The following is a 13,721-nucleotide window of genomic DNA, read 5'->3' as shown; positions in this document are numbered from 1 at the left end:
CCTGAATTGGTGGCCAGCCAATCGCAGGGCACAAGGAGACAAACAACCATTCACGCTCACACTCATACGTAGGGGCAAATTAGAGTGTCCAATCAGCCTACCATGCATGTCTTTGCTATGAGGGAGGAAACCAGAGTACCCAAAATTTTACAATTGTTTTTTTTCACTTATTAATAATAAAAAAATGGATCTTTCAGTTACTTCATTCATTGAAGTTTTTCTTGACCATTGAAAAAAATACATGCAGGTCACAATCACGTTTGAGACGTGTCTAGATAAATGGAATAAAAACGTTCAAACGGCCATCTTTTTAGTGTCAAGTTAGGCAGCCAAAGCGCACAGGCCCCAGATATGCTAAAAATAAAATAAAACATTAAATATTCAAGTTTTTTTTCTCCCTCCATCACACTCTCTTTTCCATGGAGCCCCAAAACAGTGACTTGGGTGGGGGAGTTCTAGTGGGGGTTGAATTTCCAGAAGCTAAAATTGGCAGCTATGTCAAAACAGCTATTTTAACCAGAGTCAGCAGACCATCTTAAGAACTAATTGCCTCTCTATTTTTCCTTCTACTATTGGCATCGGAGTTTAGAATCTAGCTGTAAAACAACCAAATCTTATACATGGCAAACACAAAAGAAACGGTCACTGTCTTAATATTTCAAAATTTTATTAACGAACATAATCTCTGAGGAACAACAGCAGTTCTCGCGCTCTCTGTACATGCAACTGTAGAAAATAACAATTTTGAGTTTTTATTTTTCTATTTTAGTCTTATACCCACCCATCCTCATGGTTCTCGCATTTGTTTCATTTCAGGAAATCATAAACAGCTAAAAGGAGAAAGTACTGGATTTCTATTACAGCACTGACATTAGCATCAACAAGCCCTCAGAACCCTCCCTCCCCCGGCCCCCTCCCTTAGCTGCTCCAACAATATGTACACAAATTTCGTGGTACAAAAAAACAAAACAAAACAAAAAAAAACATTGTTACAGATCCACCTGCAGTGAGCATATTCTGCTCACTTCCATTAGAAGCCCACATTCTACACAACTTTTCAGACTAGTACAAAGAAGAGGGTGCAAAACGTCCTGGGAGGTTTTATTTACAGAGCTATTTACAGTATGTCTCTTTCACGCATTACAAGGAGGAAAATTTACACAGCGGAGACCAACTTTGAGCAAAACATACCACAGGTGCCAGGAAAAAAAACAATAATAAATACGTTATTTCTCACCATTGAAAGAGTAGTTCTCAATGCGTTGTATTAGTCATTGTCCATTCTAAAAAAGGAACAAAGAAACAGCTACAATCTGGGTTTGAATTAAAAAAGAAAACTAGAAAAAAAGGCTTGAAATCGTGACACCGTAGAAAAAAAAAGCAATTATATACCTACGTCGATTGCGAAAACCGAAAGAAATCTAAATAATGAATGAACGTGAGTAGAGGTAATCTGTTGCTGACTGAGGTGGTGTCAGGCTAACTAACATCTGTATCACCACTGCCAAGTGCTCTACTGTGCATTGGACAACGGATGTGTGTGCACTCAAAAGGATGTGAGGATCACGTGGCATGGCTGATCGTTCAGGAAAATTGGGAGAAAAAAAAATCAACCTGATTTACTCTATTGCTCTGATGTGCAGAAGGCGCCGTCGGCCAACAGAAATGTTTCCAATTAATTGCAGTGTGCCACGGTGGAAACCATCACCATTTCAAGCCTTTGTCGTTCAAATCAGTGATTGATCACACGAGTAAAATCAAAGGCTGAAAAGGAAATTAAAACAGAGGATGTCTTGTAAACAATATCGAGGGTATCAGCGGACAGGGCATAGTAACGGGTTTACATTCTGCTTGATAAGCAATGTGATTGACATGCCACTGGTGTTAGACACAAAAACACCAAGGTGATACATAACATTACACACAGAGTTAAAAAGACAACACACACAAGAACTCCATGACCAAAACACAACCTCAACTTGAAAGAAACCAACACAAACCAAGAACACCAAAACCAAAGTGGGGGTTTAAAAAAACAAACAATAATGAATGTCAATGTGTACCAACACGGTGGTGTGTAACCAACTTCTAGCCACTTTGTCTGCACAGTGTATTAGCGCTCGACTACATATCCCAAACACAGCAATGACATGTTTGACTGACAGTATGCAGAAGGCCTTTGAGTGTAAGTGGAATATGATGGCATTTTGGACAATGAATTGAAAAGCTAATCAATTTGACAGTTCGATTCCATTTGCGTGCTCTCGTGAAAATAATAACACAAATCAGAGGAAGAAACCAAATTATAAAAATGTTGATTAAACTCTCTTTGGCTGGACTGACTTGTATATCAGCATACCATTGCGATCCAATCACCTGATGGTTGTGTGTGTGGGGAATACACTAAAGGCCACATCCTGCACAAGAGTAGGTACTTAGTGTTCTACCTCACTGATGCCATCCAATGGGTAAGCGTTGCAACGTGTAGGGTGACGGAGCAATGAGGAACAGAAGCGACATAAAACATTTCAAAGGTCAGCCAGCAACAACCTCTGTCTCTGCAGACTTACTCTTAATTTGGACATGCTTGAACAGAATACGATGACCTCAATGTTTTCAGATGATAGTGGACGAGTAGAACATATTTCATGCCAATTATTGAAAATGAAAACACAAATACAGTTGGAAACATTAAACGTAACCACAATAGTGGATTACAAGTGACATCGTGTATGCTTTCATTTAAAACAATAAATATCTATGACTTTGCCTAACAATGAGTACATTAGTTTTCAGTTGAAAAGGCATTTTCTTGGTTTTGAGACTTCTCCGATATAGTTGTGTCGTAAAGCAATGAGTAATATTCCTCTATTTGTTAAATAAGTCCTCATCTAGTCTGCTACATGTGTGGAAACGTGTGGGTTGGCCTTTGGGGGCCTGTGGAATCCAAAAGTGGTGTCTGTCAGCCATTTGTGTAAATTATGGTGATGTCACTTTAGGTGGTAGTGATAAGTAGGACTAAACAACATTGCCTTTCCAATACTGACATATTTGAGTACATATTTGGCCCAAAGATATGAGGGAGGGAAAGTGCTGCCCAAAAGTGAACTGTACATAAAAAGATAATTTTTATTTCTTTTATGGTTTTCTTTACACTTACTTGAGTGATATTACAGTACATAAGTTATTTACAACTGTGCAGTAATGTGTGGCAAAATAAATTATCTAGAAGGCAGCAAGAATACATTGGTTAACGAATATAAAAACTGTACATAATTTACGGAATACAACTTTTTTTTCTGTTTTCTTTCATTTCTTTTTTTTCCATTAAACTAATATTGGCTCTGTAGTGTTGTTTCAAGTCACTTCCTCAGAAACAATGAAATGCCCAAGTAAAGAAATAGACAAAAACAATAATTTTCCCCCCTTCGCCTAACAAACCACAATTTGTCAATAGTCTCTTTGAATGTCAACATTCGTTATGTTTGTTGCTTCTTCTTGTCCTGTGGTGCTTAGGCAGTCCGAGGCGCTCTGATGCTTTTGTGGAGCGAGCGAGGTGGCTGAGACCACTCCGGTTTGACTCAGGGACCCACCACGCTCTTTCTGGTCTCTTTTGCATGGCTGAGAGGCGCACTGACAGTTACTTCTGCCGCCTTTTGATCCGTCGCAGATCAGTTTGCACTGTTAAGCCAAGCCTGGTGCAGTTTTAACGGTGTGTGCAGCCGAGATGGACCAGCACCGACGTCTGACTCCTCTGGCAGTGGATTCTCACAAGATCCAGACATTGCACCGGGGCTTCATTGAAATCCTCTGGGGAAGCACCGACGTGTGCGCCCCTGGGCGCATCAGAGGGAGGGGAGGATCCTTTTCAGTTCCTCTCATTGGTACCTAAGCACCAACGTTGTTGGGAGAGCCTCACTTTGACACTGCTCTCCAGTGTTAAGTCTTACGAAGCAAAGCCCCAAAAATGCAGAAAATATATCTCTATCTCTCACCTTGTCACAGGTGGGAACAAGGGAGTTATGGGCCAGTGCTGTGGAAAGCAAAAAACCAAAAACAACAACAACAAAGGTTTTTGCTTTTCATGCTCTGATCAAAAAGGAGTAAAAACTTTTGAGAGTGAAAGTGCAAGTTTAGTATTTTCTTTCCCCCCCAGTAAAAATAAGTTTTCCTTCTTTGAGGAAGGGAACCAAGAGCTTTTTTTTCTTTTTAAAATCTGCACTTCTCCACTGTACTTGCTTTCCTTTCAGAAGGCCCTTCTCAAATTTGCTAGCCCTTTCCATTTGTTCGGTTCAACAAATTCTCTCAGAGAAGATGATTCGGATAAAGTTTGCTTCTTTATCACTGAGCCAAGAGCTGTCATGCCGGCAGAAGGACAAAGTCATCATTGACATCGACCATTGGGACGTAGAAAGACGGCACTTCATTGACACAGAGGGACTTGTGTCCAGCAGGATCCAATTCCTGAACTTTTAACTGCCATTCCATCCTTTGTACCGCATTGAGGGCCGCTGCTTCATGCTGTTGTCTCATCAACAGGCACGTCTGGAAAAGAGAGAAAATGTACATTAATCCCACTAGCAATAATTTGAAAAATCTACAGTGGTTGGTTCCTTAGAGTCGAATTATTTCTGTAATCAAGCTAATTACTCAAATCAATTTAATCTCCACAAAACTTACTTTATTTAAATGGGAGGAAATGTCATGATGTGTTTCACCATTTAGACTGAACCCACCCTTCTTGTTCTGACAAACATTAAGTGAGCCCATTCTGGATCCGCTCAATGAGCTCTTGCTGTGTCAAAAGTAAAGTTACACCATTTTTTGGTTCATTTCTGTTTTCCTCAGCGAGAAATAAATCAACCCCTCCTTCACCCACTGTATGTAAAGTGCCCCATACAACATTGTTTAGCAATAAATACAATTCTTCAAGCTTTCATTGACTACTTTGTATGACTGTAGTGATGCCACAAACACACACCCCAAAAATCCTAGACAGTAACAAAATCTACAATTTGTTACGCTGTCATCGAATATAATGTAAAATATGGTGCCAGCTGCCGGCAATAGAAGGAAGTGGCTATAATTAAAGCTGGTATACCAATATGGCTCTCCAGTAAGAATGACATATGTCACCTGTTATTAGCTTTTTTCTTACATCACAAGTATAGTATTAGATAAATGTTTGTAACAGTAATGACATAAGCATTTCTTGCAAAGTAAAAAGTGGGGTTAGTTCCTTTTTGAAATGTACATTACAATAGTTAGCTTTGTTAATAGATAAGTCCCCTCAGCCAGAGGTGGCGATAAACACAACAGTTAAACGTATTTTGACACGTATGTGGACTCCAAAAAAAAACTGCCCATACCCAACTTGAAAAATGTGTAAATTGGGGCACTCCTGACACAATATGTAACGCTCCAAAAGTAGCACCCGCTCACAAATGTTTTACCTTCATACGATCATATTTATCGTCGACGTCCTGAATCCAGGAGATGAACTGTCGTGCGTTGAAACGATCTCTGACCGATTTGTTTTCATCACCCTGGCCAAAGAGACCACGTTAAGAGCAAAATAAAACAGAATCATGCATCATTTTTCATTGTAAAGATCTGTATATGTCCTACCTGGCTTTCTGATGGCATATTGTATACTTCAGAGTCTAAAAGCATGGTGCAGGCACTAAATGGAACAGCCTGATTGGCTATTGTCCTTGCAGCTCTGCAGTGGACTCGTAACACTTCTTGCTCACAAGAAACAATGAGCTTCTCCTGTGACAATGGAGCCCAAGAATCGGTAAACGAGATTAAAAAAAAAAGGTGAATTCAATGCTTTCCAGTACAGACTTAAACTTTCTACTCATGAAGCTCCCCGTGTGAATTTGACCGCCTTAGTTAAAGAGTGCTGCTAAACACATACAAAAATGCAATGCAAGAAATCATTGCTGGTATATCGAGATTAGGTTTTCTTACCCGTTCTATACTATGCTGTAACCGGAGCTTTCCCCTCACGGCCTCCTGTTGTCTGAAGAGATCTTTTAGAGGCTCAGACAATGACGGTGGAGGGGCAATCTGTTGGAAAAAAAAAAATAATCATCTGCAACAAATGACATCAGATAAAGACATTTTTTTTACTAAACCAAAGACTGTGTGAAACTTTGAGAGTTGTGTGTTGTTCCCTGCCTACTGCCCAGTTAGGTGGGATTGGCTCCAGCACCCCCACAAACCTCGTAAGGATAAGCGGCATGGAAGAAGAATGGATATACATAAGAAACCTGTGTGTCATTATATCAGGTTTCCAAGAAAATTTGTGATGAAGCTCAGTCTCCTTTTTGAAGCTATTTTAGGTTTGCTTTTTTGCTTGCCTCTGCAAAGAGATGATTGCTCATATTAAAACTTTGCGGTTCAATTAGCGAGTGGCTGTACAGCAGTGTGACATGACACCCTCACTGCTTTGATTTATCGTCATTTGTAGAGTGATACGACTTGCAAAAGAGATGGCAAACGTCAACCAAGCCACGCGTGTTTTAACCCAGCATATGCATGGAAACAAAAAAAGTTAAGATAATCTATTTTAACTTACCACTGGTATATGAAGCTTGCTGAGTGGCTTCCCATCCAACAGATATGAGCCAGTATACGTCACATACTCAGCATAGCACTGTGGGGCCTGCGGGGTGATGTAGCACAATATTTTCCTCTTTTCCTCAATCTTTTTCCTAATCTGAAGATAATCGAAATAAGGATTGGAACGGTCACTGTGGTAAGGCTCAATGTCATCCAACTTTATGGCATTGACAACCACGGCCAATGTTTGCTGAATCATTTCTCGAGTCTGTTGCATGGCTGTGTTCACCAGCTGCACTTGCATCTGTTGCCCCGTTGAACGCTGAAACTTTCTTTTACGTGGGTGCTGGGTCTGAGAATCATCATCTTCTGTTGGTAGTGGACGCCCTTTACTTGTTTTGCTCAGAACCACTGTAGGTGACGTAGTCAAAGAACTTGGTACAGATAGAGTCAGAGTTGAATTGGACGCAGGAGTTGAGATGCTAAGCAGAGAGTCTTTTTCTTTCTTCAGGGATGAAAAGGCCAACACTGAAGTCGGAGTTGGTGTTCTCGTAGGAATAGCGGTAATAGTGACTACCGGACTAATGGTCACAGAAAGGGAAGTTGTTGAAGGTGTTATGCTGGGAGAAGGAACTACGGCAGAAGCATTGTTCTTGGCTCGGTTGCGTGTCATTCTCTGTGGGATTTCATCCACCTTTTTGGGAATATCTGTCAACACTGTGCTTTGGGGTACTGGAGCTGGCTTTTGTATTATTTCTTGAGCGTCTAAATGCTCCGGGCAACTGGGAGGGGTAACAGGCACTGGGGGATGCGGAACAGGATCGTGCGATAAAGATTCCATTGGGGGATCGGATATTTCCTCCTTTCTCTCCTCTGGCTTGTCAACTGAAAGGTTTTCGTTTGATAACTGCAAAGACTCAGCCATGGGATGAATCTGGATGTGATGTAGCTGGCTGCTCTCAGATTTTACAGATGAAAACAAAATATCAGGCTCAGACTCATGCGAGGCGCCATACTGCATTTTAGTCTCCATTATGATGCTCTGTTGCGAAAAAGTCAAAGGGCTATTGACTGGAACACTCTGAGGCTCAGGGTCCAACTCCTGCTGAAAATCGTCATGGGATGATGGTACAACTAAGTCTTGTCCAGTGGGTTCTCCAAGCCTCTGATCTTCACCGGGGCACCTATTGTCCATAAGAACTGAATGGTCCACCTGCATTAAATCATGGTCATCAACATCCATAATTGTATGACGAATGTGAGATTGCACAGTCTTTGTAAGGTCACAAAATTCAGAGCCTCGATGATCAACTTCTTCTGACTTTTCTGGGAGAGGGAGGTCTGGTAATGAGAAAGGTCCAAGGTCATCTAGCTCATCTGCATCAGTAGAAAAGGGATCTGCCCAGGGCACAACTGGCTCAGGGGCAACAGCTGGAGTCAGGTGTCCCTCAGTGGTAGGGCAGAAGTTATGTGAGGTCTGCGTGGTACCTGGCTCGTCACACGTAGTCTCTGTCTCCATCTCGTGAGTCATCTCAATATTTGATTTGTTGCAGTCCTGGAAAAAAGACTCAAGTCTTGTGGAGGATGAGGAAGTATTTAAATAACTGTTTTCGACCTCCAGAGCATTATCAGGTCTCTCTGGCGAAGGAATGTCAGCCACAGCCTCCTTCTGCTCATCAAAATCCTCAGGGTCTTCTTCCTTGTGCCACCTATTCCAGGTGGCATAGGGAGGAGTTACAGATGGGTGGCCGGACAAGTGCTGCAGCTCATTGTCTGAATGAGAATAAGGACTGGTTATTTTAGACACTGCAGCTTCTATCTCCCCGTATGTTCGGTGGGGAGATTTAAGGTCTACATCATGGTTCCAACTCATGCTGTGATCGAAACAGTTTTCCTCTTGGTTGGGTTCCGAATGCTGTGGAGAGAAATGATGAACTACTGGATCTTGTTGATCTGGTGACTCAACATGCCAACTCTTTCTCAAGGGGTCCTCAACTTGAGCGGGGAATGATGATTCCTGTGTTTTTTGCGTCTCACCCACAGCACAATGATCATCACTTGTTCTATCATCAAAATCAAGGTCTTCGCCTTCATCCTCCTCCTCATCTTCTTCATCCCTTTCCTCCATGACTGAAGGGAGATCTGAGAGGACCAGGTTAGGCTCACTGTGGTGAGGTTCAGCTATGTCATCAATATCCAGTGGAGGCAATGCTGCAGGCGCTGGCGTTGGTGGTGCAGCAATATCGAAGCAGGGCTCTTGTGGATCTGGCCTGTGAACTGGTGTTGATGGCTTAGGCAAGTAACTATTGTAAACACTATCAGAAAGATGCTCATTACTATCTGCGCACGTTAGCATTGGTGTTGGCAGATCCGGCGTAGGCTGAATCGGCTCCTGCCGAGGAGACAGCAACCTAATCGGAGAAAAATAGGGCGAGGGCAAACGCTCGAGTCTATCCACTGAGGCCAATTTGTCTTCTAGAGAGTGCGAAGCAGCCGTAGGATCAAACTCAGCTGATGTATCACTATGCTGTCGCAGGAACTTGTCAGCCTCAATTTTAAACTCCTCCTCTAGAGGCCTGCGAACGTCAGAGGAAGCAGAGCGGCCGATGAGTGGTAACTGGAGATTCTTTGCCGGGGTTGGGCAAGTGCCTTCCTGAAAACCTTGAGAGTACCTACTGGTGGACATTAAAAAGAAAGAACATTAGAACACAATTAAGAATAACAGTAGATAAACAACTAAGTGAAAAAATACCTTTCAAAAAAGGACGGTGAACACGCATTCATAGACATCGTCATTGCTGATGAGTTCTGGCAATCTAGACCATCAAGCATAATATCAGGGTAATCTTCGGCACTACAAGATGGGGTCCGTGGAGTCTGCATTACTTCCTCATAACTGGGGCAAGAGATGACAGATGTTGGTGTGGGGACGCCAGTGGGCCTGTTATGTTCGGATCTGGGAGAAGCTGGTAGATTCTCTTTCGTTTGATGGCCAGGCAGCCAGTCTTTTGAGTTGTGACTGTTGTCTGTAGGCTGTTGAAACTTCCTACTAGGGGACATTATTTGAGCTGGTTGACTAATGTCCTTCGGCTTCTTCTCTTTAAGCCCAGACTCGAGGCTGTTTGATTTCTTAGAGGACAGCTCACCGCGGTTCTTCCTCACTTCTTCAGTAGACTTTGTTTTGTCCTTAAGTTTGGGATCTCCTGACTTAGGTCTCAGTTTCTCCATTTGTTTCATCCTTTCTTTATGTCTTTTATGGCGCTCTTCAATTTCTTGATCCTTCAGACTCAACATCTGGCCAAAACTAGTCATTTGATAATCACCATCCACCAGGAGTTTTTCACGTGGACGGTTATCTTTCCGCCCCGTATCTTTGGACTGATTAAGCTTTTCATTTTCGTCTTTAATTTTGGGCTTGGTGTGATCTAACCTGTTGTCTTTGTCGAGTATATCCCGATTCCTTTCTTTCTTAATGTCAAATTTAGGGCTTTCTTCTCTTGATCTTTCTTTCAGAATGGTGATCTGAGGGCTATCTTTCAATCCTGACTTCGAGCCGTCAATGTGCTTGCCTCTTTCATCCTTTATTTTATCTTTGTGTTTTTCTTTTTTCTTTTTGTCCTTCATTCGATCACTGATGACAGCTGTTGATTTGTCCTTTTTAGACATCTCTTTTTCAAATTCTAACGTCTTATCAAAGTCGTCTTCACCTTCCCCCTTACTGCCATATGGGAAGGTATAAGGATCTGCCTCGAGGGGCATGGGCTCTTTCTCAAACGGTAAACTTTCCCTGCGACTGTACATGTCTCTGATTTCTTCAGCTTTATCACGTTTGTCCCCTTTGTCCTTTTTGACTCTTTCCTTATCTTTGTCGTGGCTTTTCTTGGAAGAGGAGGATGAAGAATGTCTGTGTCTTTCCTTCTCTCGGAATTTATCCTGGGGTGTCGATATAGAGAGACAGTCTCTCCTGTCATCAGTTATATCTGCAAGGCTGATAGAGTCATAGTAACTTGTGAGGATGGGTTCTTGACCTCTGTCAGTGAAACTGTCCAGGGAAATGTCACTGTTCTTGTCATTGGAGTCATCCTTATAGTCGTTCATAGCTTCTTCTTCCAATTTTTCAAGGAGGGACTTTTCATTCTCACCGCTGCCCTTTGACAGTTTTCGTTCCTTGGGGTTATCCAGTTTGTCTTTGTATTTGCTTTTTGATTTATCGTCACTGTTGTCTCTTTTGTCCAAGAGCTTCTGTTTATTTTTCTTCTCATGGTTTGAATCCACTGACATTCTGTCTTTTCTTTCCTTGTGTTTGACATCAGCAGATTCTTTCTTGTCTTTGTTGTGTTTCTCAAGGGAGCCCTTCCGCTCTTTACCTGTGTCAAATGTGGCCTTTTCCTTCTTCTTCTCCTTATGTTCTTTGTCTTTAGCCTTTTCAGCATTGTGTTTAGTCTCAGATGACATTTTCCTTACTTTGTCTGGTGTGAAGTGATCCAGATCATCCAGGTCAGGAGTTAAGTCTTTTCTGATAGAATCAGAAACTTGAGAAATAGAGCCATTGTAACTGTCCTCATCATCACTTTCATCAGTAAAAATGTCGGCTATTTTGTACCATGTTTTTTCCCTGATTTTCTCTGGCCTTTTCTCCTCTTTCTTCACCTCCAAGAAATCTTTCTCTCTGTCAGTATGTTTGTCATGGGAGGTCTTCTCTTTCTTGTCCTTTGCTTGTTCCGATGACATCTTCCGATCTTTGCCATGAGAGTCTTTGTATTTGTCTTTTGCAGCCTCCTTCTTGTCTTTGGCTGCCCGATCAAGTTCTTTTTCCTTGGCAGCTTTCTCGGCAGAGATTTTATCACTCTTCTCCTTCTCTTGATCAGTTCCTCTATCTTTAATTTTGTCTTTGTGTTTCTCCGTTTTTGTTTTTTCTCGCTTTTCTATTCCTTCAAACTTTTTTTCCTTCTCCTTACCAGCCTGGTTTCTTTCACGGATGTCAGCTGATTTACAGACAACATCCATTTCTTTGAAGAAAGTGTCATTGACATACTCTTCTCTAATAAAATCTTGTTTTGTCTTTGTTTCCTTTCTCTCCTTCACGAAGTCATACGAATCTTTGCGATCTCGGCTGTTGTCCTGAGAATCTTTGTCCTTTTTCTCTTTACTTAGTTCCATCATTTCTTTACGCTTTTTATCTTTTTCAACAGAGTGACTTGAGTTCAGTTTTTGCTTTTCTGACCAATCTTTTTTCTTTTCACTGGTCTTTTCTGAAGAATCTTTGTCTTTCTTTTTGGACTGGATATCTTTTTCTGGCCTTTTCTCACTATGATCGGATTTCTTGTCTTTTATTTTCTCTTTCCTCCTCGTCTCCTCCTTGACTGTTTCAACAATCAGTTTAACAGAATTGTTGGCTTTGTATTCCTTGTATTCTTTAACTGGGGCATCCCAGCTGTCCTCTCCGTAGAGGGAAGAGTCCGACGACATCTCTGAACCCCATCTGTCATGATGGTCATCCGAGGCACTAAGCTTTGTGTCATCCAGGTTGAGGAAACGGTTATTGACATCATAGCTTTCATACTCTGACTCTTCCTTCAGAACTTTGTCCTTTTTACATTTCTCCTCCTTTGTGTTTTTGTCCTTATCAACCTTTATATGCTTTTCCTCTTTCTGCTCACTCTTTTTATCTGGTCTCGACTTCTCCTTGGATTTTTTCTTTTTCTCTTCTTTGTGGTTTTTTTGTTTCTCTTCCTTTGCTTTTTCCTTGACAGATTTCACAGGCTTTTCTCGCTCTTCCTTATTAGTTTTGTCTTTGGTGGAGTCCTTTGTTTTCTTATTTTTTTCCTTGTCTGCTGTCCTATGCAAGTCTTTGCCAGATGACCAATTCTCCTCAGACTTGCTTTTTGAAAGCCTTTCTTCCTTTTTTGAATGGTCTTTTTCGTGTTTTGATAATTTGATCTTGCCTTCAGTTTGGGATTCTGACTCCACAATTACGGACTTTTGTCTTGAATCATCGAAATCAAATGAATAGCTTTTTACAAATTTTTCATTCATGTCTTGATTGAGCACAAGACTAGGTGCTTTATCCTTTTCTTTGCATTTGTGCTTGTGCTTCACCTTATGCTTCTTGAGAACTTTACCATCAACATCAGTTTTGGAGGCTGTACTATCTGTATTGGTATTTTTGTAGATGTCCGAATTTTTCTTGTCAATCGTGTTGTTGTGTACATTGTTATTCTTCTTCTTGTTCTCTTGTCCTTTCCTCTTAACTTGCTTGACTGACTCAACACTAGACTCACCAGAGGAATAGTCAGATTCACTGGACTGTCTTGTTCTAACAGAATCAGACAGAGAACTTACTTCGGACCACGTTGGAGATGACACAGTCTTCCATCCATCAGTCCGCCACTGTTTTGGGTGTTGTTCCGCTAATGATGGCGCTTGTTTCTGGGAGTTCAAGTTTCCATGTGAGGAGGAGGACGTGTTGAATACAGTGGATTCTTTTACAATCAATGAAGAATCCTTAATGCAGTTTGATCCTTTATCGTCTTCACTCTCCATATCACCACAATCAGAATCAGACGTACATAATTTGTCATTTATTTTACCAAACCGGACTTCTTTGCCAAGATTGTTTTTGCTTTCCTTCTTTCTCTTCTTTTTAACTTTATTCTTATCTTTTAGTTGTTTGGAACTAGGATTTCCAGAGTCTCTCGTCTTGGCATTTGTTTGAAGGGCTTGTTGTCGTGGTGTGGGTGCTGGTGTGAAACACAGCGTTCTATCATCCTCATCAGAACTGTTACTGTCCGAGATGATACGCCTGACGGCTTTCTTTGGTGTGAGTGAGTTGCTTTTGGAATAGGTTTTGACCTCCATCTTGGGTATGGAGATGAAGCTGTTGGCCTTGGTGACTGTATCTTTGCGGAAGTCTTTTTTCAAAAGGTGCTTGTCGTCCACAGGGGGGATTCGCTCCTCTTCATCATCTTCATCAAATTCGTACTCATCTTTAACAGGCGTGACAGCTGATTTAGGTTGGTCTAATGTTTTCCCTTTTAACTTCAAGCCTTTCTCAAACTCTGAGTCTGTGTTATTGCCATCAACCGAGCTAGATGGGGCACATGAAGGAGCATCCTCCTCTTCTGAAGATTCTGTATGGAGAAAAAAAATGAAGG

General features: G+C 41.5%; 1 protein-coding gene across 2 annotated transcripts in view; it reads right to left on the bottom strand.

The window, feature by feature from the left end:
- Nucleotides 1-650: 650 nt before the first annotated feature.
- Nucleotides 651-13,721, bottom strand: part of ankrd11 (ankyrin repeat domain 11) — a 75,970-nt gene continuing 62,899 nt past the window's right edge. Inside the window, exons 9-14 of one of the 2 annotated variants that reach the window (XM_077588018.1) lie at nt 9,320-13,697; nt 6,584-9,242; nt 5,974-6,072; nt 5,629-5,772; nt 5,454-5,546; nt 651-4,545 (exon numbers count right to left, since the gene is read on the bottom strand). In XM_077588018.1, coding sequence (XP_077444144.1) covers nt 4,360-4,545; nt 5,454-5,546; nt 5,629-5,772; nt 5,974-6,072; nt 6,584-9,242; nt 9,320-13,697 — 7,559 coding nt within the window. In that variant the 3' untranslated portion in view covers nt 651-4,359. The remainder of the gene's footprint in view (nt 4,546-5,453; nt 5,547-5,628; nt 5,773-5,973; nt 6,073-6,583; nt 9,243-9,319; nt 13,698-13,721) is intronic. The other variant, XM_077588019.1, reaches the window with a different exon arrangement.

This window comes from Stigmatopora argus, chromosome 2, assembly GCF_051989625.1.
Source record: "Stigmatopora argus isolate UIUO_Sarg chromosome 2, RoL_Sarg_1.0, whole genome shotgun sequence".
Lineage (NCBI taxonomy): Eukaryota > Metazoa > Chordata > Actinopteri > Syngnathiformes > Syngnathidae > Stigmatopora > Stigmatopora argus.
Note: the sequence above shows the minus strand (reverse complement) of the source record. Positions and strands in the feature narration are given on the sequence as shown.